A 27,896-nucleotide genomic window follows, 5' to 3' on the forward strand; every position below is an offset into this window, starting at 1 on the left:
GGATTCCACACCATGCAACTATATTCCAGCAGAGGACAGACAAGTGTAATGTAGGCTGCGTCTTTAGTGGGTTGGTTGCATCTTCTAATTGTTCTGCCAACAAAGCGCAGTCTCTGTTTCGTCCTCCCCACAATATTATCTATGTGGACTTTCCAATTTAAGTTGCTTGTAATTGTAATTCCTAGGTATTTAGTTGAATTGACAGCCCTTAGATTTGTACGATTTATCTTATACCCAAAATTTATTGGATTTCTTTTAGTACCTATGTGGATGACCTCACACTTTTCTTTATTTAGTGCCAATTGCCACTTTCTGCACCATACAGAAATTCTCTCTAGATCATTTTGTAATTGGAATTGATCATCTGATGATTTTACTAGACAGTAAATGCATTGCACAAGAACGATATTTTCTGAATCCGTGTTGGTTATGTATCAATAAGCCATTTTCTTCAAGGTGATTCATAATGTTCGAGTACAGTATATGCTCCAAAATCCTACTGCAAATTGAGGTCAGTGAAATGGGTCTGTAATTTAATGGGTTACTCCTACTTCCTTTCTTGAATATTGGTGTGACCTGTGCTACTTTCCAGTCTTTAGAAACAGACCTTACATCAAGTGAGCAGTTGTATATGATTACTAAGAAAGACACTATTGTGTCTGCATACTCTGAAAGGAACCTGATTGGTATACCATCTGGACTGGAAGACTTGCCTTTCTTAATTGATTTGAGCTGTTTCAACAACCCCTAAGATATCTACTTTTATATCACTCATGCTACCAACTGTTCTGGTTTCAGATTCTGGAATATTTACTTTGTCTTCTTTCATGAAGGAACTACGGAAAACTGTATTTAGTAACTCCGCTTTAGTGGCACCATCACTGGTAACATGTCCATTGCTATTGTGCAGTGAAGATATTGACTGTTTCTTGCCACTGGTGTACTTTACATACAACCAGAATCTCTTTCGGTTTTTACCATATTCTGAGACAATGTTTCATTGTGGAAACTATTAAAAGCATCTCGCATTGACGTTCACACTAAATTTCGAGCTTCCGTGAAACTTAGCCTGTCTTGGGGATTTTGCTTTCTTCTGAATTTGGCATGCTTTGTTTCGTTGCTTCTGCAACAGTGTTCTGACATGTTTTGTGTACCATGGTGGAACAGTCCCATCTCTTATTAACTTATGCAGTATGAATCTATCTATTGCTGTTGATACTGCATCTTTGAATTTGAGCTATATCTGGTCTACACTTACATAATTAGCTTGGAAGGAATGGAGACACTCTCTTAGGCATCAAGTGAATTTTTATCTACTGTTATAAATAGATATATTTTGCATTTATTTTTAGTGGTTTTGGTCGATATGGTTTTGAGCCTTGTTACAATGACCTTGTGTTCACTAATCCCTGTACCCATCCTGATGCTGTCTATTAGACTAGGATTATTTGTGGCTAAGAGCTCAAGGGTGTTTTCGCAACCATTTACAATTTGTGTGGGCTCATGAACTAATTGATGAAAGCAGTTCTCAGTTAAAGCATTTAGTACTATTTCAGAAGATGTTTTCTGTCTACCACCAGCTTCGAACATGTATTTTCGCCAACAAATCAAGGATAGAATTAAGTCTCCACCAATTATAACTGTACGAGTAGGGTACTTGAGTCAATGTTACAATTCAAGACTTATTTCCTTTTATGTCTTTATTTCCATGCAATGAACCCAGTAGAGGATGTAAACAGAAAAATTCCATGCTCTCATCTAAGTGTTGCTGATCTGGAAAAAATATATGAGGGCTTCATTTGTATATTGAATGGAAGGCGTGGTAGTTCCAAGTAGTTTCCATCACAACAGTGACAGCAACAGCAGAACAGTCATTTAGCACTCTTAGACATCTGAAGTCTTATCTCTGATCAACTATGGGGCAGAAGCAATTGAACAACTTAGCTGTTCTTCATGCCCACCAAGATGTTTTGGATGAATTGGATATCTGGTCAGTCATCAATGACTTCGTATTCAGTAATTGAGTCAGACAGTCAACATTTGCACCTTTCTAAAGACACTCTATCCCTAATAATGGCATTTAGAGCAGTATTAAAAATCTTTAAAAATAGATAATTAAATAAACATATAAAGTTAAATTTTCAGTTTTGAAATATTAGTACTAGTTTAGTACTGTATTATTATATTACTATAGTATTGTATTAGTTATTCTCAAATACTTAAATATTTTCAGGGTGTAAGTCCCAATTAAAACCCTCTATTGACATAATTTTTGACTGAAAGTATTAGGTATACTGTATTAACTTTATTAGCTGTATTAAAGCATTAACTTTGAGACATTGTTTTTATTTAATGAACCCGGAGCCTTATTCAAAGCAAGCTTAAATTAGCTATTTCTCTTATTAATCAAAGTGCTATTACTGTGCGACAGCAATATTTTATGTTTCATTTTTTTAATAAGAGTTTAGGATTTATTTAAATATAATTTCAGTCTTTTCAGAGCTATATATTAACTACTCTGTAATAGTCTGTAAGCATGAACATTACTGTAAATTAAATTAGTTTTTTGCAAAATACTGTACGTGTCTATGTTTTATTTCTTTTTTTCAAAGCCAAAAAATGTGTCAGTTTGTCAAGTTTCCCGGAGTGTCGCGTTATTGAGAGTCCAGTCTTCCGGGTTCTAATGTTGCGCATATGACTCTAAAATGCTTAAAAAATTTTAAAACTCACTATTTTTCATCTAAAATTTAGAAAATTTCCCAGGGCAAGACCCCCAGTATGCACCCCCCCCCCCTCCCTCTCCAATATTTTTTATAAGTCGGTGCCCCTGCATATGTACACACAGTTCTTAGCTATGACATTCTTTTTTGGGGAACAAATGCACAAAATATGAACAGAATTTTCAAACTCCAGAAAAGAGCTATAAGAATAATAACCAAAAATAGTAGTCATGCTCATTGTAAAGATCTGTTCAAAACACTGGGTATTTTAACTGCTCCATGTGAATACATTTACCAATCAGTTGTACACATAAAAAATAACATTGGTAATTACTGCACAAACAGCTCGGTCCGTGACCATGAAACAAGAGCTGGACTCAACTTACATTTACCAATAAAAAAAATTAACATAAAACTCAAAACAGCATTTTCTACCAAGAAATAAAACTGTACAATAAATTACCAAAAGCGATTAAAGAAATTACAAAAATATACTTATTTAAAAAGGCAGCTAAAAAGTACCTGTTATGCAATACATTTTATACATGAAGGATTGCTTAGATACAACAGAGTAGGGATTTGGTAAAAAAATGTTTTTCAAATAAATAATAATAATAATGATTATAAAACATCCAACATTCCACATAACATTTCACACAATGTTTTTTTTTATTTTTTATTTTTTTGTTCTTTTTCCTTTTCTAGAAATACTTACCCCCAAGCTATGCATAGCACAATACTAACACCTCTTCCTTTTTCTGAGCTCAACATCTCACTCATTATAGAGGGATGCTGACTCAGCTTTTCAGGATAGCAAATGGGAAGTAGCGGTACAGAAAATGGCCCAGAGGTCAACACACACAGAGATAGATAGATAGATAGATAGAGAGAGAGAGAGAGAGAGAGAGAGAGAGTGTGTGTGTGTGTGTGTGTGTGTGTGTGTGTGAAAAACAAACTAGCTTGTTATGGAATTAGTGCAAAAGCTACCAAAGTTTTTCATTCTTTTTTATGTGCTTGTTGAGGACTAAAAGTTTCCCTGTTGAGTGATCTCCTTTACTCCTAAATTATTGACGTGATGCATGGTACTTCATGCGTTTATTAACAATATTATTAGCTTCATCAATGCTAGTCATAAATTGCAGGAAGCCAAGTACTATTGTGTTTTGTGCTTACTAGGACACTGCTTGAAGATTTCCTCCAGTTATACAAGGGATCTACCACAGTGAAACTTGACTAATGAAGTATGTAAATGAGTTTCTATGCCAGCTTTCTGACCTACAGTCCCTCCTTAACCTCAAGTTCCTCACAAAGACTTATACCTCAGTCCGCAGAACTTCTTATCCCATCCAAACCACACACTCCCACCTTTACCCATCTTCATAAGATCCACAAAGCTGATCACCATGGCCATCCCATAGCTGATAGCTTCAAACCACCCATCTGATTCTTTACCTATGACTTACTTCCTGATCACCTCAGTCAACTTTAGACTTATGAACTACTACTTTACATGATGGCTCCTTCCTAAGCCAACCTTGTAAGGGGCTTTCTTAGGAACCATAAACCTTCAGCCCCTTGTTTGGTTTAGATACATTTATGATATTTTTGCCTTATGGACTCTTGGTGAGGATGACCTGTTGAAATTTTTGGAAGTTAACTTTCACATGGTCCTACTGAAAATCTCATGTCGTTTTCCTTGATGTTGACCTCATCCTCAGTGGATGCCAGCTACACACTTCTGTTCACATTAAATCTATAAACAAGCAATAGTAGCAACATTATGACTTGTCCCATCCTTTTCATGTGAAACATTTCCTACCATACAGAGATGACAGTCACAGAAAACATATTTGTTTAGATGCAGGCTCTTTGCAGCAGGAGAGCTCAAGAATTTCACTTGCAGATCATGCCCTGGCATGAATGACATAGGGCTCAAGCTAGCTGGTACATCCCCCCCCCCCCCCCCTACCACGCCATACTGTCTGAGCATGAGGTGGGGAAAATTGCAGACATGACACATTCACATGGCAGTCCAGTTGCACTTTGTAAGACTTGGTTTTATTCTCAACAACACGTATAAAAAAGAAAATTGATTTGCAGTATTATTTAATTACTTTTAGCGTTTGGATAGCATATAATTTCTGGTGGTACAAACTGTTGGCATGTGGGCAGATGCAGACAATTTCACAGATTTTTGTGCTCAAGTTGCCTCATTATTATGCCTTATGAGTATTTAGTTTCATAATCAAAAACATCTTTTATACACATATGTTGGTCAAAATATTGTAGCACTTTTGCAAGCTCCTTGTGGAGAGGTGGAAACCCTACCTGAGGAGAGCAATGTAGATGTCCTGGACAGTTGTAATGATAAAGGGATTTGTCTTTACAAAAGGAATTACCTTGCAGGTCAATCAGTTACATCTACACATGCCCATGGGTGCTTTCAAGTGAAATGCCAAATGGTTGATTCTTTCAAGGTCACAATGAATTCTTTAGACCTCACATTTTCATTTATGCCAGTGGGCTTAGGGGACTGACTGTGTTTCAGAGTGTGTGTCTTCTGTGGCTCAATTTTCTTTTCAAATGCATCAACATCAAATCAAGAATAACTTATTTCTAGCCTTGCAGTGTTCTATTGTGGGCAGTGTGCAATCAAATCCACTTAAAATGCAGGGTCTAAAATCCATTCCAGATGTTCTAATTTTTGTTTATGCACTAGTCTCATTCATAAATTCAACAACAGTAAATTTTAAATTGGAAAATCATTCCAGGCTATCTCTTTGGCTTAATCAACGTACTTTGCATGCATGTATGAAGTCTCCATACTCTTTGTTCAGTTCCATCGAAACCTCTAGCAACTGAGAGTGGAATAATGTGTGCCGCATCATAAATTTTACTATTTGTAGCACCAATTTCTTTACGTGCTCCATACCCATAATATTAGCACACAGTGCTTCTTGATGTACAGAACAACGAATCCTATCTGTTGATCATTGTAAATTTTTCCTCTTTCATTACCAACTAAATCTTTAAATTCTTTCTGCAAGGTATTGCAATGTCATTTGATAGCAAATGTGTGGTATCTATCGCTTATGCAACTGCATAATATGTATTGAGAATTATCATCCTTCTCTTCTGTCATTCTCATTCATTTTTAAAGACTTGTGACTATAGATCACTAGACTGCCTCTTTCTGAACAACCAACCACTTGACCTGTGAATGTCTTCCATACCACAAATAAATAGCAAAGAGTAAATAGTGCTGACAGCACAGTTCTACCAAACTAAAGAGAGCTGTGCCAACTAAAAAATGGCACACTGCAATACTCCATGAGCATTGCAGTGTTAGCCCACCCACAGCCCACACAGCCTGCATGGGTGATGTCTGGCTGGCACACAATGGCCAGCCCTGCATTACAGCAATACACCTCAGCCTTCGTTGTACATAATTATCCCACCAGCTTAGTTCAAAAGCAGATTTCCTCACATTCAATCCTGGTATGGCTTATCACAAAAAATAGACTATGACTTCCTAAAATCATGCCCTGAAATGTGGTCCATTCTGTCTGACATTTTGCCCACCACACCTAGAACAGCTTTTCATCCCCACAATATTATGGTCAGACCCTATGCTCCTTCTGCACCCATTTTTCTACCCTATGTCTCCTACCCCAGTGACTGTTCCCACTGTGAGACTTGCCCAATGAACACACCTACCTCTGCCTGTACCAGCCCTGTAACTGGCACTATGAATGCTATCATAGATAGCCTACTGTGAAACAATATATGTCATGTACCAGCTGTTATGTAAACACTGTTTGGCCTTCTACATTGGTATGACTACCACCAAGTTATCAATTAGAATGAATGGGCATAGACAGTGAGGATGTACTGTTAACACACAGTATTCTGTTGCAGAGCATGCTCTACAGTGTGATTGTAGTGACCTTGGTGCCTGTATCATCAGACATGCCATCTGACTTCACCTGCCCCCCCCCCCCCCCCCATCCTATCCCCAAAAACAGCAATGTTTCAGAACGCCACTGCCATTATGACATGTCTTTGGTTCTTGCCACCCACCTGGTCTTAATATACATTCATTTCTTTGGCCGCTACTTTTTCTTTCTACAACTATTCTTTTCTTTGCTCCCTTTTAGTTACTGTATCTTCTATTTTCTGACTTGTCCATTCACACTGCCCCCCCCCCCTCCCCTCTCCGTCCTCCTCCCTCCAACCTCACAGGTCTACCATGTATAATGCTCTTAACTTTCCATTCTTACCAGCTCAGGCACTATCTTTCATCAGTAATCTCCACATTGCTTATTACCCTATCTTTCACCTTTATGATCTGAGGTTTTCAAATCTCTTGCAATGCAGTCTCCAACATTCAGTCTATTTTCTCAGCCCATTCAGTAAGTTTCACTTGACCTGGAGTTCTGGGTGACTTTTCCATAACTCACACTATTTCATAAACCTCACCAGTCCTTTTCCTTCACACTGCTTCCTTCCCTTTAAGCTTCTGCCACAAGGAGGAGCCACAGTCTCCAAAAGCTAGTGCATTTCCATATATTTTATGTACGTTCCTCATGCCACTGCTTGATGAGTTTTTATCCATGCTATTATATTATATTATATGTTTAAAAAAATTAGGCATACTAACAAAAGCCACAAAATACATTTACTCTTTTATAAAGTTTTCTGTGAAGTACCAGACACAATTTGAAAATAGTAGTAGCCTTCATAAATGTAACACTAGAACAAAAATGGCATCCACAATCCACAACTCAACCTTACCTTTCCACAGAAAAGATAAAAATATAGAGCCATTAAAATATTTTACCATCTCCCTTGTGAATTAAGGGTGCTGGCAGATAGTGAAAGTTGTAAAAGCAAATTGAAATCATTTCTGTTTTACAACTTCTTATACTCTGTAGATGAAATTATGGATAGATAGAATGTTAGTATAGCTGGGTTAATTTTACCAAATTTTGTTACAGATACATTTTAAAAAATCTCATCATGTAAACAGCCAGCATGTACTAAGTTATCAAAGAGATAATGTACTTTCTTTTAAATCTACTGGCAAGCTCCTCATCATCACTAGTTGCCATGTACATGATCCATAGAACATACAGAAATTTAAAGTAAATTGAACTCTTAACTGACGGGACAGCATTAGAGGAGGATAGACAGTTATTATTCTGCATAGTAGGTTAATATGTTGTGACCATGCCCTTGCAGAAGGCACCAGTTGTTGTATGATAGGTAGTTATGAAGACTAGTTTCATTTACTCTCTGACTTTTTACGTTTGGCAATATTTTTGCAAAGAAATGAGCAATATAAAGTGCACAGGAAAAATTTTTCAAAGTCAATTACAATCTGTTACTCACAGATGGAGGTAAATTTCTTTTGATGGCAGTGAAGGGAAAAGAGGATGAAGTGAAATTTATGAAGTGTCCAATGACTTAATGACTTCACTAAAAAGGTGATGAATATTTAGAATCATTATATATCTTTGGAACTCTGAAAAAATACTAAGCATTCATGATTAAAAATAACACAAAGTCTTATCCCTATCAATAATTTTGGTCTCTTCAGCTTTCAGTAAACATAATCAGTTATTCCAAAGCCAAATTGATCATTCAATGTTACAGTAAGTTTCTTTCATATTTTGAATGATGTGTGCATTTTAAAGGATATATTCACAAGTTTTCTTCATAGTGTCTCCTTCAACTAGGGAAGTCATGAGTACTTACTGGTGACAATAACATTAACTGTTTCTGTAATGCCTTGCATATCTGTGTCTAGTGTCATGAAACATTTCCATTCACCATTATGTTCCTCTTTCATCTCTATAACTGGAGACACACACTTCCCTGAATGAACATAACTAACATCACCAGTAAAAAGTTCTCCAGTTGGTGAAAGAAGTGTACAGCTCCTAAGGTTCCTATCAACCTTGCAGAAAATGGTTGCATTCCTTCCAAAAATATGTGTAATAGTCCTTACATCATGTGCAACATTTTGTAGACCTGAAATACAAATAAGAAATTTTAGTGTCACTAAGACCTAGTCTCATCATCGACATACATTTTATAAATTAACAAGTTCATACTTCCATGTAAATACATTTTATGCAATAAGTCATTTACTGCATGGTTACCATTAAGTACTTTCAAAGGTCATGTTAATTATTACTGATAAAAACTACTGGTTAATAATGAATAACATCTCATAACTGGAACCAGCATTCATCTGATTCCAGATGACATCACCCTGTAAGGATATCTTAGGCCTTCAGGAGCTCCTCAATCAAGTGGGATCAATCAAGTGGGATCAATCAAGTGGGATCAATCACACATGAATGTAACTGATGTAGCATCCCTTAGATTAGATTAGATCTAAGGGATGCTACATCAGTTACATTCATGACAGGGTGTTGTCATCTGGAATCAGATGAATGCTGGTTCCAGTTATGAGATGTTATTCATTATTAACCAATAGTTTTTATCAGTAATAATTAACATGGCCTTTGAAAGTACTTAATGGTAACTATGCAGTAAATGAATTATTGCATAAAATGTATTTACATGGAAGTCTGTCATACCACACAATGCATAGTCTACAATCGAATGTTTATGGTAAAAGATTAATTGTGCAACTAATGTCAGAAAGTATTCAGTCAATCCAAAACAGTGTCTGTATAATACTTACATTTTCCAATATTTCACTAGGCTTTTGTTAGATCACTTCTTTAGAAGACATAACTATTGACACAGTTGTGACAATCTGTTGACACAAAAAGATGGTAGCTTTGACAACATAAAGGGTAAGACTCTATATTATCTTAAAATAATGGAATAGATGATAATAAAATGCGTGGCTTTTTAAAATGTATTGAATTAATGAGATTAATTTTTCAGCGTGAATGACAAGCACAATAAGCTGTGCTATGCCTGGAAATAAGTTCGTATTAGTTCATATTATTTTGCAGGGAGAAGTCGTTTCTTTCTCCGCTGTAGATTTGTGCTTACCATTCTTTATAATGCTACGTTTGGTCGCCGCGTTCACCTTTGAAGTCTTGACCGTGTTCCTATTAAGCTTATCGGATCTTCGTAATCTTCCAAAGTACACAGGTGGGCTTCAGTTATTGTAATTATTGTACTATTTGAAATAACAACTCACACGACCTTTCTGTTAATAAAACAATACTGTATTTTTCTAAACGGTGCACATATGAAATCCACACTCCTCACTTATTCATAGCGACCCCAAAATGGCGGTCTACAATTACTCGCTAAAAATGGCGTGCTTCTCACTCGTTCACTAGCTGAGCGCGACTCTCTCCTTACTCCTTCTGGTACCAGAAAAAATCCTCTGTTATTAACAACTGAAAGTCAAAAAATACATGACGGTAGGCATAGGCTCTATGATGGGCTACCGCTTCATCTTGTCTCTTTGCCTTTAAAGAAGACGAAAACATAAAGGAAATGCAAAAGGTTTATCACAAATGCCCCCCTACTGTATACTGTCGGAAATAAGTCTCTTTATTTAGGGAGACAGTATACAGTAGTCTTATTAACCTTGGGGCTCATAGTTCCGTCACTTGGTGCACGTCAATGGAGTTTTAATACCCTTATGTTACTACAAATATATCTAAAAAGCTCATTTTCTTGGCCATTACAAATTCATACATATAAATACATTCACATATACTTATATCACGTAATTACATTCACATATATTCATATTACATATCGCACGTCCATGGCGTGCTAACGTCGTAGTCTCTTATTTCTCCTTACATTTGTTAAGCAGTATTATCAGGAGGAAAATGTTACATTTCTTACATTGTCCTTTCACCATATTTTAATAATTGTTTTTCTCCTTGGTGTTTGGTTCATTAGCCATTCTGATAAGCTGTCCTTTCGGCACACGTTATCTCATTGTTCGCTGCACTTATGGCCAGCAGCAGCTCATTGTTTAACGCGCCCGACTCAGTGACGCAAGCGCCACGTGAGCAGCAGCACTGCCCGCGCCCACACTGTAATGTCGCTCCAGGCTCGTGAAGTCGGTGTTGTATTTGCCCTCCAGTCCGGAGACTGGATACGACGGATTCAGCTCCAACGCTCAACCCGAAGAACACCAATACCTCATCTCGCGCCTGGGCGAGGTTTTCGGCCAGTGACATTGAAGGTAAGAGCCGCACTGCAGGATACGGCATTATCTTCCGTCGTGCATTATAGTTCAGTGGGTCTTACACCTCAACTCGTGGTTATACGGATTTCCTCTGATATTTCCGTCGCACACGCATCACACTCTCTGTATTCACTTTGCTAGATTGTAGCGTTTACTCATATTACGGCTGAGCCGTTATTTTCAATATTATTACGCCTTAATATTTTTATATCACTTCACCCGTGCGAGTATTTTACTCGTCCGTCACGTTGCACTTCACATACATACATAAGTTGTTCTTCTTCAAGTATAAAATCTCACATAAAATTGGTAATAGTACATACATAGACATAAACATTGACAATAATAGAGTTGACACATAAATTTAAAATTCACATCCACATTTCATATACGGACTCCATGACATGCACCCTCTTACACACTAATACGTAAATCAGGAAGTATCTTTCATTTATTCTGAACATTCGCATTTTCTATTCTTGTCTTGCAGGACCGACCTCCTGCGCGTTTTTACGTCCACAAATACACATAGAAAAGAAGAAGAGAGTACATACATACATTTTATATGGACATCGACATTAACAATTATATAGTTGGCAAATAAATGTCCAATTCACATTTCGTATATGGACTCTCTGTTAAGCAGCATCTGACACAGCAATAAGTATATTAAAGGGAGTCTTGCACTTGTTCTGAATGTTTGCTCTTTCTTGTTATTGTCTTGCAGGACCGACCTCCTGCGCGTTTTTACATCCACAACTACAATAGAAAATACTACATACATATTTTCATAGACATCGACATTGGCAATAGTAAAGTTGACACATAAATGTTCAAGTCACATTCATATTTCCTATATGGGTTCCATGTTAGGCATCATCCATCTTACACACTAATAAGTAAATTAGAAGGAATCTCTCATTTGTTCTGAATTTTTGTTTTTCTCTTGACTTGCAGGTCCAACCTCCTGCGTCTTTTTAGCATCACAAATACACATAGAAAATACGTTCCAGCACTACTCACTACATGGAAAACAGGATTTGCTAAGGTCTGCTTCAGAGATCAAGCTGCTTCTAGGATTGCTATTTGTAGTGCGTCGTTAGTGTACTTATTCTATCCTTGGCATTTGATAAATCTTCATACTATGTATAATATTTACCAATGCTCGTTTGTGAGCGAGTGTGGGGGATGTTTTATCCCTTGACAAACCTGACTATCATCACTGCTTGTTAATCGTCGTAATATTCCACATTCGTGAACACATATTTCAAGCCATATTTCTGCCTTATTGATTCGACGACATGTACATGTTTACCTTTGTGACGTGTGACCGATAATTTTACCGTATTTTTGTCATGTGTTGCTCCACTCATAATTCATTACCGATAGATAAGAACGCGCATGTGTTAAAATGATGCTTTCGCTTCTGCGTGCAAGAACTCAGTGTAGAAAATATTGTTTCACTGCATTTTTTTTTTTTTTGTTCATTCCTCATACGAATCGTGTATCACATTTTCATTTATATTAACCTTATAGTTTCTCGAGCTGTAACAGTTAGTCGCTAAGGCAATATTTTTCATACTAGTTTGTTTTACATTCTGATGTCTGTGTAGCAAATCACTGTGCTGTGGTGTGTTCTAAATGTTTATCATGTACCATTGTTGCTATCGACTTCACTGTTTCTTTTATACTACTCACTGCTTCTTCGTGATGTTCGTTTTCATAATTACTTACCGTACGTGCATCATCATACTTTGCTTTCCACACTCATACAACCATTCATTCTAAGACTTAAAACTATATAGTGTATTCTTTCTTACATCAGCTTCGTGGCCCTTTCCTAGGTACCCTTGTAACATTAATCTTCATATTCATCGCCGTATACCCATATAATTATTCATTAAAATGTTCCACACAAATCGCCATTTATACTCGTGTACTACCTACAGGGTTCTCACACTAGAACCACCGCACTATTTATTTCTTCCCACAAATATAAATAAACTCGTATTACTCTAATACACTTTCATTCTCTTCCTAGATTCACTCCATGCACGGTACGTCACCACAAACGTAGATTAACTAATTAATACCTTCAACCGAATCTAATAAAACCTTTCACTCTCTCTACTTCAAAATATTATCCAGCAGTGAAATTTCATTTATTTCTCCATATCGCTTTTGTAAACATACAGTACTTACCTCAGTTCTTTCGTTTTAAGTTTATGCAATTACATTGTGTGCGTATTGGTTGGTGTTTGTATTTACTTAGCTTATCTCCCGCGTGTTGTTCAATTCACGTTTACAGCTTTATTTTGCTGCTTATACTATAAGGTATCGTGTAATTAATAGCAACTAACATAGGTGGGCTCTGTAATAACAAATTTGTGGATATGTATTCTCCCTGTACATTAAGCTCACTACTTCTAATGTTGTCTGTAAAGAAGTGTAGTTCTACGATATGTTATTTTATAGTTTATGTCTCAGTCACACGCACGTCTCAGTCACACGCATTTTTCTATGTTTATGTCTCATTCTACCTTTCACATCGTCGCTCACTTGTGTGTTGTATGTAAGTCGCTTAGTTCTTAAGTTATGTGCCAATCGCGTTCTTTCAAGTGTACATGTTGTTACTACCCTTTTCAACTTGTCTTAATCCTGTTGTATATAGTCGGATAGGTCATTTCCTGTGTTTATTCTCTTCTACGTTGAATACTGAGAAATAAGTATAACTATGTACGTTCAATGGATCGTGTTAAGTTCACAAATTTTGCGTATTCTACTCTCCTTATGGTTTACTTGCGTCAATGCGCTCATTTTCTTAAAGCTACGTATGCTTAAACTAATGATACACTCTTAAAATTAGTGCTAGCCTACGACTTTGGAATAAATGTCTCTATTCGTCTTGTTTGTGTGTTTGATTTACGTCGTAGTAATTAGCTGATAGATACTCCATTTCCTATTGCTCCTATTTTGTCCAGTTGGCTGCGCGCCGTGAGTGCCGATTCGCTTAAATTCTAGGATGGTTTCCGTCGCGGTGCGCAGTGTGTCTTTGCGCATCTTACAGGGGACACTGAACTCAACCTTGCTTTTTGCCTACTCGGCCCCTACGATCAGCTGTGAGCCGCTTCGTATATAATTGTTGAAGTACGCTCCGCTTAAAGCGCGGCAGCACGGCTCAGTATACCCCATCGCTCATGCCTCTCGCTTAAAGCTCGCGCGCTGTGAATTAAGTCTTAAGAAAGTACAATATCAAAATACAAGAAAAGTTTATTTTCACTAGGCTGAATCTCACTCTCTGCATGTTAGATAGTAAAAGAAGATTGAACATTCCTTATTGATTAAGCAGGATAGTAGAAGAGGGAGAGGGCACCGGAAATATAAATATTGTACCCCCTAGCTGGAGAGGAACCGAGCGCCAGTCGGTTTATTCGTCAAAGAGCGACAAATCTCCTACCTTCTTGCGTTTTACTGATGCAACAGATAAGGACAGAATGAGATTTGAATTTTCATTTAATAAATTTCCGCAAATCTTTATGTGGATACATGCCTTTTATTTTACCATTTTTTATATTTCCTATCAAGTAGCACCCCGGATGTGGCTTGTCAACAATGATATACGGACCAACATATAACAATTGCCATTTTCTATTCAATGCCTTTAATTTCGATGATTTCGGATGCGTTCTTAGTAGTACCTCCTGTCCAATCTGGAATTCTGTTACGTTTTTCAATTTCCTGTCGTAAATTCCTTTCCTTATCTGAGCTTGCTCTTCCAATGTTATTAGCGCTCGCCGTACTTTCTCTTCTAAGATTACGTCTTTGCGCCTTAATTTAGGTATCGGTTTTGCCCATTCATCTAGCTCCATCTTTTCAAACATTAGTTCGGCCGGTGTGTGCCCTGTGGATGTGTGTGGTAGGTGATTTACTATGTGCTGAAACGGACCCAGGTATTCTATCCATTTCCTTTGGTTCTGTGGTATATATGTGCGGATAAACCTATTAAATTCACGGAAGCACCGTTCGACGGGGCTTGCTTCCGGATGGAACTTGGATACTAAAATATGACGTATGTTTTGTGATTTTAAAAATGATTTCCATTGGTCACATGTAAAATTTGAGGCGTTATCAGTTAGGACTGCCTGTGGTTTCCCGATGCGTGGTATGTAGTCTTCCAGAATTCGCCTTATAATTGGCCCTGACCTGACTGTTTTGACTGCGTACAGCTGGAGATACTTACTAAAAACATCATACAGGGCTACGATGTATTTAACTCCGCCGCGGGCTTGGGGATAAGGACCTGCGGCGTCAATAGATATAAGATCTCTTGGTTGCTTTGGTATTATTGGGTTTAGTGCGTTAAGACAGGTCCTATTCTGATGTTTGACCTTTTGACACACCGCACAGCGTCTGATTACTTGCTCTATACGTCGCCTCATATTAGGGAAATAACAATACGTAGAAATTTTGGCGGCACACATCAGCACTCCATAGTGCCCCCATGTGCGGTGCGTGTGTTGAATTAAGTTTTCCACGTATTCCTGAGGTATGCACACACACCACTTATCCATTCGTCGATCTCTTCTGTGAAAGAGGACGCCATTATGTATAATGTAATACTGCTCTAAACGTTCGTGTGTTCTAGCTTGCAATTTTTTCCTTACCTTGCTCCATCTCGGGTCTTCTTCCTGTAAACGTTGCATGTTTTTGCACATTTTAATATAATATGGTTTAAAAGTTCCATCCTCTATTAAAAGGACCTTGAAGTCTGATGTTTGTTCCTCTAACTCGTGGAAATCGGTAAGACCTTGTGGTAACCGTGATAGTGCATCTGCCAAAACATTCTGTTCCCCTTTTATGTACACTATCTCAAAATCAAACTCTTGGACATACAGGCACCACCTCGCTATTCTCTTATGTAACAACTTGCACGTCAGAAGAAAAGACAAGGCTTGATGATCACAGTAAACTTTGGTATGTTTTCCCCAAAGGTAATATTGAAATTTACGAAACGCCCAAACTACTGCTAATGCTTCTAGCTCAGTTACGGAATAAGATCTTTCACATTCTGTGAGGGTCCTACTGGCAAAACTGATTACATTGACTTCTTCCTTACCATCCTTTGTTATTATTTGAAACAGGCACGCACCGAGCCCCTGATAACTAGCATCGGTGCTTAAACAAAAATCCAATTCCATATTTGGGTGTTTCAGGATAGGCGCGTTAATCAGCGCCTGCTTAATCTGCTGAAAATCATTTTCACATTCTTTAGTCCACAACCAACTGTGGTTTTTACGCAGTAAGTTTAATAGTGAACTACTGTTCAACAATTGTTGTGGCAGGAACTTCCTGAAAAACGAGGCCATACCTAGAAAACCTTTTAATTGTTTCTTAGTATAGGGTGTTGGGAAATTCCGTATCGCATCTAGTTTACTGGGGTCAGGTAGAATTCCTACTGGTGAAATAATATGCCCTAAGAATTTTATTTTTTCCTTTCCGAATTCAGACTTTTTAAAGTTAACTGTGACATTGTATTCATCAAATTTTTGCAAAATCCTTTCCAAAATACTTACATGTTCATCCCATGTTTGAGTTGCAATTAATAAATCATCAACGTAGAGTGTAACCTGGCTAAGCAGTTCCGGTCCAAGAACCCTGTCTAATGCTTCAATAAATACACCAGCGCTCACATTTAATCCGAAAGGCAGCACCCTAAATTGGTAGCTCCTCCCGGCATTTATGAAAGCTGTATACTTTCTACTCTCTTCATGTAATAAAATTTGCCAGTACGAAGCTTTCAAATCAAGGGATGTTAAATACTTAACGCCATGGAACTTTAATAACTGCTCTTCTAGATTCTCTGGCCTTGTTCTTAGAGGAACGATGATTTTGTTTATTTCCCTCGCGTCTAACACCAACCGCACCGTTCCGTCAGTTTTACCAACTGCGAGAATCGGACTGCAGTAAGGTGAGTGCGATGTTTCAATAACCCTCCAACTAATCATACGCTCTATTTCCTTTCTTACTGCCTCTTTCTTTGCCCAAGGGGTGCCATAAGACGTTCTACAATAAGTTTCATGCGGGTATACTTCCATTTTATATTCATATCCCTTAATAACACTAGGTTGTTTACGAAAAATGTTATGATATTTGAAGAGTAATTTTGTCAGTTCACTTCGCTGTTCATTGTTAAGACAAGTGGATTTATTTATTTTACTGTCTACTATTTGCTCATCGAGGATCTCCCTACCAGAGTCATCAAGTTCCATCTCCTTTACCATTATGGGTTGAGGGTAGACAAATTTAACATTAATGTCTAGTATCGGCCTAACCTGATTTGTCATTGTAGTTCTTATTAAGTCCATAGTCAGCGTGCGCTCCCCTACATGAAACTGGCATTCCCCGCTGCCAATATCTATTTTTATCCCATATCTTCTGAACACCTCCATACCAAGTATACAGTTCACTATAAGTTTGTCTACCAACAAGAAAGTACACTGCAAAATTACGCCACATATGCTAATGGGTATGCTGGCCTGTAATTTTATAACTTTAGATTTACTTCCCGTCGCCGTTACGATCTTACAGTTCTCTACAGGTAGTGTGGGAACATTTACTTCCCTCGCTATCTCTTTGAACAAGCTAGTAGACATCAGGCTTGTCGACGCGCCAGTATCCAAAACAACTAGTACATCTATGTTTCCCACCTTTACCTTTATTATTGCTTGAATAATTTCACTTACCTTGCGTGTTGTTTCTTTCTCTTCGATAAACAAGTCTTCTTTCATTTCTGCGCCCTTATCATACCTTAAAAATAGATTCCGGATATGCTGTATGTGTAGGTTTGTTTCAGTGTCTGCTTCCTCCTTTCCGTTCCTGTTCGCTTTAGTGTTGAAGTCGCTCATATTAGTACTGTGGCACACTGACAGTTCATTACCCTCTTCCTCTAGTCACGCTAGATTATTATTTCCTGGGGCCGGTAAAGGTATTGTTTCATTTTCTGCCGTCACTTCTACTATGTTTACTGTATGTTCGCGTGCTCGCCAGTTCGTGTCCCGGTTGTTTCGATTTGACTGTACGGGCTGCCTGTTATCTCTCGGATCCCTGTGTTGCATATTCCGTTCCTGGTAATTTGCATTTCCTTGTCGCCCGTTGTCGAAGTTTTCCCTCGAATTTCTATTGTCTCTGCCATTACCGTACCTATGGGGCTGATATTTAGTTTCGTACGACCCTCGGCCACTCTGTGGCTGGTAGGTAGACCGATTGTACGGATTTCCGTTGTGGCGCGGCGGTACATACGGATGCCATTCATTCATACGCACACGACCGTTATAATTTCCAAAGCCGTTGCCGTTACCGTAGTTCTTCCCGTTTGGGTTGTGCCCATTACCGTTACGATAACTAGGCGTGGCTCGCCCATCCTCATGAATCAGATCTATTGAGTCGAGCACTGAAAGAAAATACTCGAGATCATATTCGGGAACAGTTATTAATTTTTCCCTAACATTTGCAGGTAACTTGTTCTTTAAGATTTTCAGTACATCGACATGAGATATCGGATTATTCCAGTAACGGGTCTTGTTTAGATATTTTTCAAAATAGCTTCTTAGCCCCCCGAATTTTGAATGATATGGTACTGGGTTAAATACCTCTCGTCTTAACCTCTCCTGGATAGCTGTTGACCAGTATTTATCTAAAAATGCATTCTCAAACTGCTCATATGTCTCGCAAAGTTCTGACATCTCCGTAGCCCACAAAAGGGCATCACCCTCGGTGTGTCCTACTACATATTTAATTTTTTTGAGCTTCTGTCCAAGTCCTGGGCAGTACGTTTCTAAAGGCTCGGACAAACACTACTGGGTGCGTTCGCTTTTCCTCATTTGAGAATACGGGAAATTGTCGATGTTTTATTAAGCTCTCATCCATTAACAACGCTGTCCAGCACGGCGGAACAGCATTTCCCTGCGGTGATGGTATATTTGTTTCAGCAAAGTTTCGCCCGCTGCTCGCGTCGCGCGTCGACATGCGGTCGCGCGGCGTGGGTTGGGCATTGTTGTCCGCGCCACTGATTCCTCCCACTGGCGGATGGCTGTTTATCGCTCCGCTTACCACCCCAGGCGATGATATTACCGTACTTTGTTTGTTAACTATTTCGTCTCTTAACCGTTGTTCTAACTGCCTCATATCATGTTCTACGCGTTTTAAGATTTCTTCTTCCTTGTCCCCCATTACTTCCTTTACCGCTTCCACATAGGTACGCTGTTCACGTACGCATTTTTCTGCGAACGTTGTATTGTCGTCCTTTGCATTGCTCTTTACCGATTCATAAAGGTGCACAATGTCTGAATTGATCCTCTTGTGTTCTAACTTGAGTAATCCTACCTCCAATGTGATTTTTTCTACATTTTCTGGCAAGTCGTTACAGAAAGAATGTAGTTTCGCTACATCTGATTGTACATTGTCTAAGTTGACCTGTGTATTCTTTTGCATTGCCTGTAAATTCTCTTGGGTTTCTCTAATTCCGGATAGCTCCTGTCGATACGTGTGTGTTAGTGTTTCAAATTTTTCGCCCACTATGCCTTTTAATTTCTCACCCATATCGTGAACCGAAATTTGTACTTGTTCATTAATTTTACTATCGACCTCCGTGGAGATTTGTGAAATCTGCTGTGTGAACTTCGTGTCCAGACTATTGAGTTCTGTGCGCAAATTTTTTACGTCGTCTGAAATGTGTGTCATGTTTGTATTAACCTTCTCGATCTCGGACTTTACTGTGGTCATGTCTGCTTTCATATTAGTCATGTCTGCTTGTATCGTTTGTAAACTTGACATTTTAGTCTCTAAGCCCGACATTTTTGAATTTATGTCTGCTTTCATTGCATTCATGCTTGTTTGTATGGATTCTGTTAAGGCTCGAAATAAGGCTTGCATATCTTCCGTATTCACTTCCGGCCTACGCCTGTCAGTATCTGTGTCCGTACTACGCGTACTGCTCTCATTTAAAATATTCTCTGGCCTCGAGGTTCCATTAGTTACGTCTACTGTAATTAACGTATTGCTTGTAATTAAATGTTCTGTATTCACGGGCGTCGAATGCAACAATGGCATGTCGCGCCCAGCATCCAAATAATCACCGTTAAACAGTTCCAAACCACTCATTGTTGCATTTTGCAAATGAACATCCACTACATTCGCATTATGATTTTCGAATGACATTTCCTTATTGTTTTGACCCTCCATTATAGAAATCCTTATACCACTGCAGTTATCAAAATAAAAATTTTCTTTTTTAAGATTTTACTTCCGCGCTACTTCTCACGCGAAAAAATGCATATACAGTTGTATGTAATTGTAGTCTCAGCTGTTCTTTAGTCAATATATTTTCTATACTAATAAAGAAATGTCATTATCTTCACTTGACTACAATAGCGTTAATATCTGAAGCTTTAGGTTCTGGAATTTAGGAAATAGGTGGATGGATTTTCTAATAGGTCTACTGGGAACGCATTCTCTATATGCATTGCGCGGTCCTACCTGATTGTTGTCTTGTAAATCGTACTTCCTCTATTGTGCTTTGTTGTGTGCTCTTGACATTGTCGCCTTTTTCCTTCTAATTTATTTATTATTTCCTTTTTATAGTATTTCTTCAGTACCACATCATCGTCTCCGTCACATCATCAGCGTACATGGAACATAAAGAAATCATTAACATACATGTATATTCATTTTCCTAACAATACTAGTACTCACAGTTTTGCCCACTGCGTATCGTGCCTGTCACCTGTCGCCACTTTATATTATAATAAAATAATGGAATAGATGATAATAAAATGCGTGGCTTTTTAAAATGTATTGAATTAATGAGATTAATTTTTCAGCGTGAATGACAAGCACAATAAGCTGTGCTATGTCTGGAAATAAGTTCGTATTAGTTCATATTATTTTGCAGGGAGAAGTCGTTTCTTTCTCCGCTGTAGATTTGTGCTTACCATTCTTTATAATGCTACGTTTGGTCGCCGCGTTCACCTTTGAAGTCTTGACCGTGTTCCTATTAAGCTTATCGGATCTTCGTAATCTTCCAAAGTACACAGGTGGGCTTCAGTTATTGTAATTATTGTACTATTTGAAATAACAACTCACACGACCTTTCTGTTAATAAAACAATACTGTATTTTTCTAAACGGTGCACATATGAAATCCACACTCCTCACTTATTCATAGCGACCCCAAAATGGCGGTCTACAATTACTCGCTAAAAATGGCGTGCTTCTCACTCGTTCACTAGCTGAGCGCGACTCTCTCCTTACTCCTTCTGGTACCAGAAAAAATCCTCTGTTATTAACAACTGAAAGTCAAAAAATACATGACGGTAGGCATAGGCTCTATGATGGGCTACCGCTTCATCTTGTCTCTTTGCCTTTAAAGAAGACGAAAACATAAAGGAAATGCAAAAGGTTTATCACAACTCACAGTAAATTTGGACTTTTCTACCAGAACATAAGAAGCTAGTTAAATAAAAGTGTGAGCTCTGCATGGAACCACAGAAAATTGAAAAGTGCAAAGGTATTTTTACGGATGTCAAATGTATAGCAGAACATAATTTGTAAGTCACAGAAATTGAACAGGTACACCTAGATGGATACGAGTTAGCATCACAGTACTGTAGGCATAATATAAGGAAAGGGGAAGTGCCTATACATGCAAAATGTGGAATGAACTCCCACGCTATAGACATAAATGAGTACTGCATTAAATAGCCCTTTGGATGCTCAGCTTTGGTAACGTTCAAGACTGTGGTCCTGGCAGTGTACAGGTGCCAAACAGCAAAAGTTTTAAACTTAGTTACACAGTTAGATCAGGTACCAATGAAACTTACTAGAAACACCAGGGAAGTAATTATGGCTTGAATTTTCCTATTGATTCCATTCCTGATAGTGCTGATCAACGGTATCTAGTGTTACTGATAATGAACTTTAGTTTGATTCCCATAGTATCACATTTGCAACAAGAATAGTAGGACATAGTGCAACAGAAATAAATGATTTATTTTTAAATTCAAAGGCCCCAATGGTTCATCTGACTGGTGGTCAAATGTCAGCAATAAAGTATCCCCACCAACCAGATTTCACTAAGGAGAAAAATATATGCCATGTGGTTAGAGCCTCCCAGCAGGTAGACCGTTCACCTGATTCAAGTCTTTCGAGTTGACACCACTTCGGCAACTTGCGTGATGATGGGAATGAAATGATGAAGAGAAGGGCAACATAACACTCAGTCCTTGAGCAGAAAAAAATCTCCAACTCAGCCAGAAATCGAACCCGGGCCATTAGGTACGACATTACGATAAGTCACAGTGACCACTCAGTTACCATGGGCGGATAGAAAAGTATATGAGTTCACATGATTATCAACACTGACCCTATTACGTTGTTCAGAGGGAATGTAAAGGATGAACAATGGGAAGAAGTTTCCCAAGGACACACAGCAGATGACAAATTTAATTCTTATCTAAAAATATTCTTACATCATTATGAATCCAGTTCTCCTTTACAGCCAGTCATAAACCTTTATTGTGAAATCCGAGGGAAAGGATAGGTAACATGTGGGATTGAAGTATCTTGTGCCAAAAGCAGATAGAGCTTTATTTATTCCAGATATGCTATTCTAATCAAGAATTAAAGGCTACTATAAGCAGCATTGCAAAATTTTTCATTGTATTATCTAAAAGCACCATGCACAAAAACTTCAAAATTCCAAGAATAAAGTAATTTGAAGTATTATTGTGAATGAAATGAATAAATTTTAAGATAAATTATTTCCATCTCCACAATCATAGAAGCAGTGAGATAAATGATATCAAATTCAAATTATTGACTAGTAATTCATTGAGTTAATCCTGACAATGGCTGAAAACAGGGGGACACAAATGGACTATCAGAAGCAGATCCTATCAAATTATTTAGAAGGGCATTCCATATTCCACCACTCAACATCAGTTTTGCAAATCGTCTGTTAGAAAGATTACAAAAATCATTGGGTCACTGAAAAGAGCAACTCATCTGATTATGATAGTATTTTAGTCAAAGTATTAAAATCTTATGCAAGCTATGTAGTGCCCCCATTGAGTTACCACTATGACAAATCAATGAGGCAAAATGTATTTTCTAAAAGACTGACATATTTAGTAGTAATATATATGGTACTTATAAAAGAGGACATAAGCAACTGATCTCTCATGGACTTCCATAAAGATTTCTCTACTGCCAAAACAATATGTGCTCTCATAAACTCAGTTTTGGTAGAACTAAATGAGACAAATTATCCTGTTTGTATTTTCTGTGATCTTTCCTAGGTCTTTAAATTTGTAGCTATCAGGTAACATTCCAAAAGCCTTAAAAAAATCATAGCTATACTGAAGCTTTGGAAACCAGCAAATAAAGCTGTTAGTTGTCATCCAGTTGACCTCCTGAGCTTCTGCTACAAGCTGTTAGAAAGACTCATCTTTAACAGAATCAGTCCAGAGATCCATGAAGGTACTCCGTCAAACAAGCAGGATTCAGACCCAACAGAAGCTGTCTGTATAAACCAAGTGCTCAGCTTAACCACAGACACACAAGCTGGGTTCCAATAATGACTTAAAACATCAATAACTTTTGTTGATCTTACAGCTGCCTATGGTACAACATGGGAACATGGACTCCTGTAAAAACTCACAGGTGTTATACTATGCCAAACCCTAACTAGGCTCATAAACAACATGTTATCTGAGAGATAATTCCAAGTTGCCATTGGCAATCCATAAACAACATGTCTGCTTAGGCACAAGAAATTTAGTAATGGTCTTCTTTAGGGTTCAATTTTGTCACCAGTTCTATTCAATTAATATTCATCTGATCTCTCTGAAACACAATTGAAGATGTTCATATGTGTAGAAAATTTGCTTTTGGCCACTCAACAAAGAAGTATTGAAGATGGTGAACAGATACTCCCTGCAGATCTATGTAAAATGCATGATTACTTCAGAAAGTGGAGATTAAACACTATATCAAATGCAGACCAAAGTTAGCTCTTTCATCTTAACAATAGAATGGCGAATGCAAAGTTACATGTCACGTTTAATGGTCAAGTCCTTCACCACCAAGACTTCCAAGAATATCTAGGAATAACTCTTGACAGAACCTTGTTGTACAATAAACACATGCAGGGGACAGGTAAAATAATGTGAACACCTGTACTTACATGGGAATGATTTACTAATAAGGGGTTGGACCACCATTTGCTCATAATAAAACTGTGATTCTTCTTGGAATACTGGTGTATAATGATTGAATAGTCTCCAGTGGAATGTTATGCCACTCTTCAATCAGAACCTGTTCTAACTCCTCTAGTGACAAGGGAAGTGGGAAATTGCTCTAGAGACTGCACTCCAATACCTACCACAAAGGTTCAATAATGTTCAAGTTTGGGCACTCTGCTGGCCAGAGAAGACACTGCAGATCAGTTGCATGCTCCTCATACAACTGGCTGTGTGAATGGGTGCATTATCACCCGAAATATACCAACATTGTTTGGGAACAACATCTGAATCATGGGGTGCACCTGATCACCTAAAATATTCACATAACCATTGGCTGTAACACGGCCTTTGAGCCTAATGATGGGACCAGTAGAATACTCTGATATGGCTGACCACACCATCACACTTTCACGTCCAAGCTTAACCACTGGAATCAAGCAATTAGGATTGTAGGCTTCCTTTTGGCATTCTCCAGATGTAAACCTGGCCTGATGTTGGAAATAATGAAATTGCTGACTCGTCAGACCACATGACATGTTTCTACTGCTAAGCTGTCCAGGATTTATGCTCCTGACACCATGTTTTATGCTTTTTGTGTTTGTTTTCATCACTAATGGTTTAGCACAGTAGCTCATCCATGAATATTCACTTTATGGGATTCTTGGTGGACAGTGTAAATAGATATGGAGTCTCAAAGATGGCTACTGAGCTCTGCAGTCACTTTAGCCACAATAGTTTTGTGTTGCTTTGACACAATTTGTGTTAGCATATGACAGTCTCTGTCATTTAGTTTTGATTTCTGCCCACTATTATGTTTACATGATGATGTCTTTCCAAGTTTTGTGTAGGCTGCCATGACTGTTGAAACAGTTGCTCTTGAAACATTCAGTAAGTTGGCTCTCTTGGTTACTGATACTCCATCTAATTGGGCCCCCACAATTTGTCCTCTTTGAACTCTGTTAGGTCTTTCATTCCAGGTCAACCTCAGCCTCTGAATGCAAATACAAAGTGTGTACTACTCATAAACAACCTGCACTGATGCCTTGGCCATACTGAACACACCCAGTCCAGCACAACACATGTTTTACCTGTTTTGTTGACCATCAGACAACCATCCCATTACTACCACTGTTCATATTATTTTGCTGATCCCCTGTAGTAAACACCACAGTAAATATGAGTTCACATTATGCAGAAGCTGAGTGGTACCTCATGGTATGCAAAAACTACATACCACACTGTGATTTTCTTCCTTAGAACTCATCTACACTGCTGCAAAATACTGTGCCCCAGTGTGGCTTAATATTCCATAATTGAGAAAAAAAACAATGCACAGATAAAATCAGTAATGAAGCCAATCACAGGCTCCATAATATCAACTCCTCTTCACTAGTTACCACTACTAAGCCATATTGTGCCACCATATCTTCAAAGACGGAATTGCTTTCTCAAGGAGTATGAAAAATTCATTAAGATTCTTCAGCTCCCAATCCACTCTCATGTACCTACACTTTGACTGAGCCAATTAAAATCTAGTCAGTTACCTATCATATTGACAGAATCACTGCAAGCAGTGGATTTCAACGTGAGCAGAAAGTAGTCAGATATGCGGAATAAGATTACCCATGAGACATATCAGACTCTCGGAAGACCTGGCACAAGACCCAACTGGCATGGAATTACCACAATGCACTTGGAAAACAATTAAGAGGATTCATACAGACCATGGAATCTGTGCAGCAAGCTTCCCCCAATGGGAAAGGCTTCAACTTCTCAGTGTGTCTGTGGCAATGAACATCAAACCATCAAACCTGTTGTAACAAGCTGTAGCAAACAAGCTTACGCTAGAAGTTTAGAAGATTTCTTCAAAGTGACACAAGCAGCTCTTGAATAAATTGAAAATTTAGACATTAGTTTGTAGTTTTAGTTGTTTAATTCCATTTATTTTCCAAAATTATTAAATTCATTAACGTTAGTTGCAGATCAGTTTGTATTGTCATATGATAAATAAATAATGATAAAATTTTATCACAGAATTTAGAATTCTTTTTTTCCTAGCATGGATTGAGTCATAGCTTAACAACAGGAAACAGGCTGCCACATTAGGAAATGAAAACACAAGAGTAAGACTACATTTGGTGGGTAAACATTAAGACTAATGTACTACAAGGTCTGATGCTTGGTCCTATCCATTCTTGACCTATATAAATGATTTATGTGGAACACTGGAGGACTCTTGAAAACATGTGACGTTTGCTGGCAACAGTGAATCACAGCCTAAACACATCAATGCAAGAAACAGCTAGAGAATAATTTCACATGTTTACAGCTGGTTCATAACAAACAGTTTAATCTTATGAAGAGTCACATTATGAAATACCAAACACAGCAAAATTATTTACATGTACCAGATAACGGAAAGTCCAGACTGGAATATCAACAATTTGTGAAAAGGACAGATTGCTACTTACTCTAAGGATGGCATGTTAAGTTGTTGTTGTTGTTGTTGTCTTCAGTCCTGAGACTGGTTTGATGCAGCTCTCCATGGTACTCTATCCTGTTCAAGCTTCTTCATCTCCTAGTACTTACTGCAACCTACATCCTTCTGAATCTGCTTAGTGTACTCATCTCTTGGTCTCCCAGTATGATTTTTACCCTCCACAATGCCCTCCAATGCTAAATTTGTGATCCCTTGATGCCTCAGAACATGTCCTACCAACCGGTCTCTTCTTCTTGTCTACTTGTGCCACAAACTCCTCTTCTCCCCAATTCTATTCAATACCTCCTCATTAGTTATGTGATCTATCCATCTAATCTTCAGCATTCTTCTGTAGCACCACATTTCGAAAGCTTCTATTCTCTTCTTGTCTAAACTATTTATTGTCCATGTTTCACTTCCATACATGGCTACACTCCATACAAATACTTTCAGAAACGACTTCCTGACACTTAAATCTACACTTGATGTTAACAAATTTCTCTTCTTCAGAAACGCTTTCCTTGCCATTGCCAGTCTACATTTTATATCCTCTCTACTTCGACCATCAGCAGTTATTTTGCTCCCCAAATAGCAAAACTCCTTTACTACTTTAAGTGTCTCATTTCCTAATCTAATTCCCTCAGCATCACCCGATTTTATTCGGCTGCATTCCATTATCCTCGTTTTGCTTTTGTTGATGTTCATCTTATATCCTCCTTTCAAGACACTGTCCATTCCGTTCAACTGCTCTTCCAAGTCCTTTGCTGTCTCTGACAGAATTACAATGTCATCATTGAACCTCAAAGTTTTTATTTCTTCTCCATGGATTTTAATACTTACTCCGAATTTTTCTTTTGTTTCCTTTACTGTTGGCTCAATATACAGATTGAATAACATCGAAGAGAGGCTACAACCCTGTCTCACTACCTTCCCAACCACTGCTTCCCTTTCATGCCCCTCGATTCTTATAACTGCCATCTGGTTTTTGTACATATTGTAAATAGCCTTTCGCTCCCTGTATTTTACCCCTGCCACCTTTAGAAATTGAAAGAGAGTATTCCAATCAACATTGTCAAAAGCTTTCTCTAAGTCTACAAAGGCTAGAAACGTAGGTTTGGCTTTCCTTAATCTTAACGTGTATCCACAGGACATGTGGCCTGTAATTGAAGAAGTGTCACGATGATCTCTCCATTGGCAAAA

At 38.1% G+C, this 27,896-nt stretch overlaps 1 protein-coding gene across 1 annotated transcript in view; it reads right to left on the bottom strand.

Moving 5' to 3' along the window:
- Positions 1–27,896, bottom strand: part of LOC126253156 (uncharacterized) — a 169,627-nt gene that overhangs the window by 92,003 nt on the left and 49,728 nt on the right. Inside the window, exon 3 of the mRNA XM_049954314.1 lies at positions 8,478–8,753. Coding sequence (XP_049810271.1) covers positions 8,478–8,753 — 276 coding nt within the window. The remainder of the gene's footprint in view (positions 1–8,477; positions 8,754–27,896) is intronic.

This window comes from Schistocerca nitens, chromosome 4, assembly GCF_023898315.1.
Source record: "Schistocerca nitens isolate TAMUIC-IGC-003100 chromosome 4, iqSchNite1.1, whole genome shotgun sequence".
NCBI classification, from domain to species: Eukaryota; Metazoa; Arthropoda; class Insecta; order Orthoptera; family Acrididae; genus Schistocerca; species Schistocerca nitens.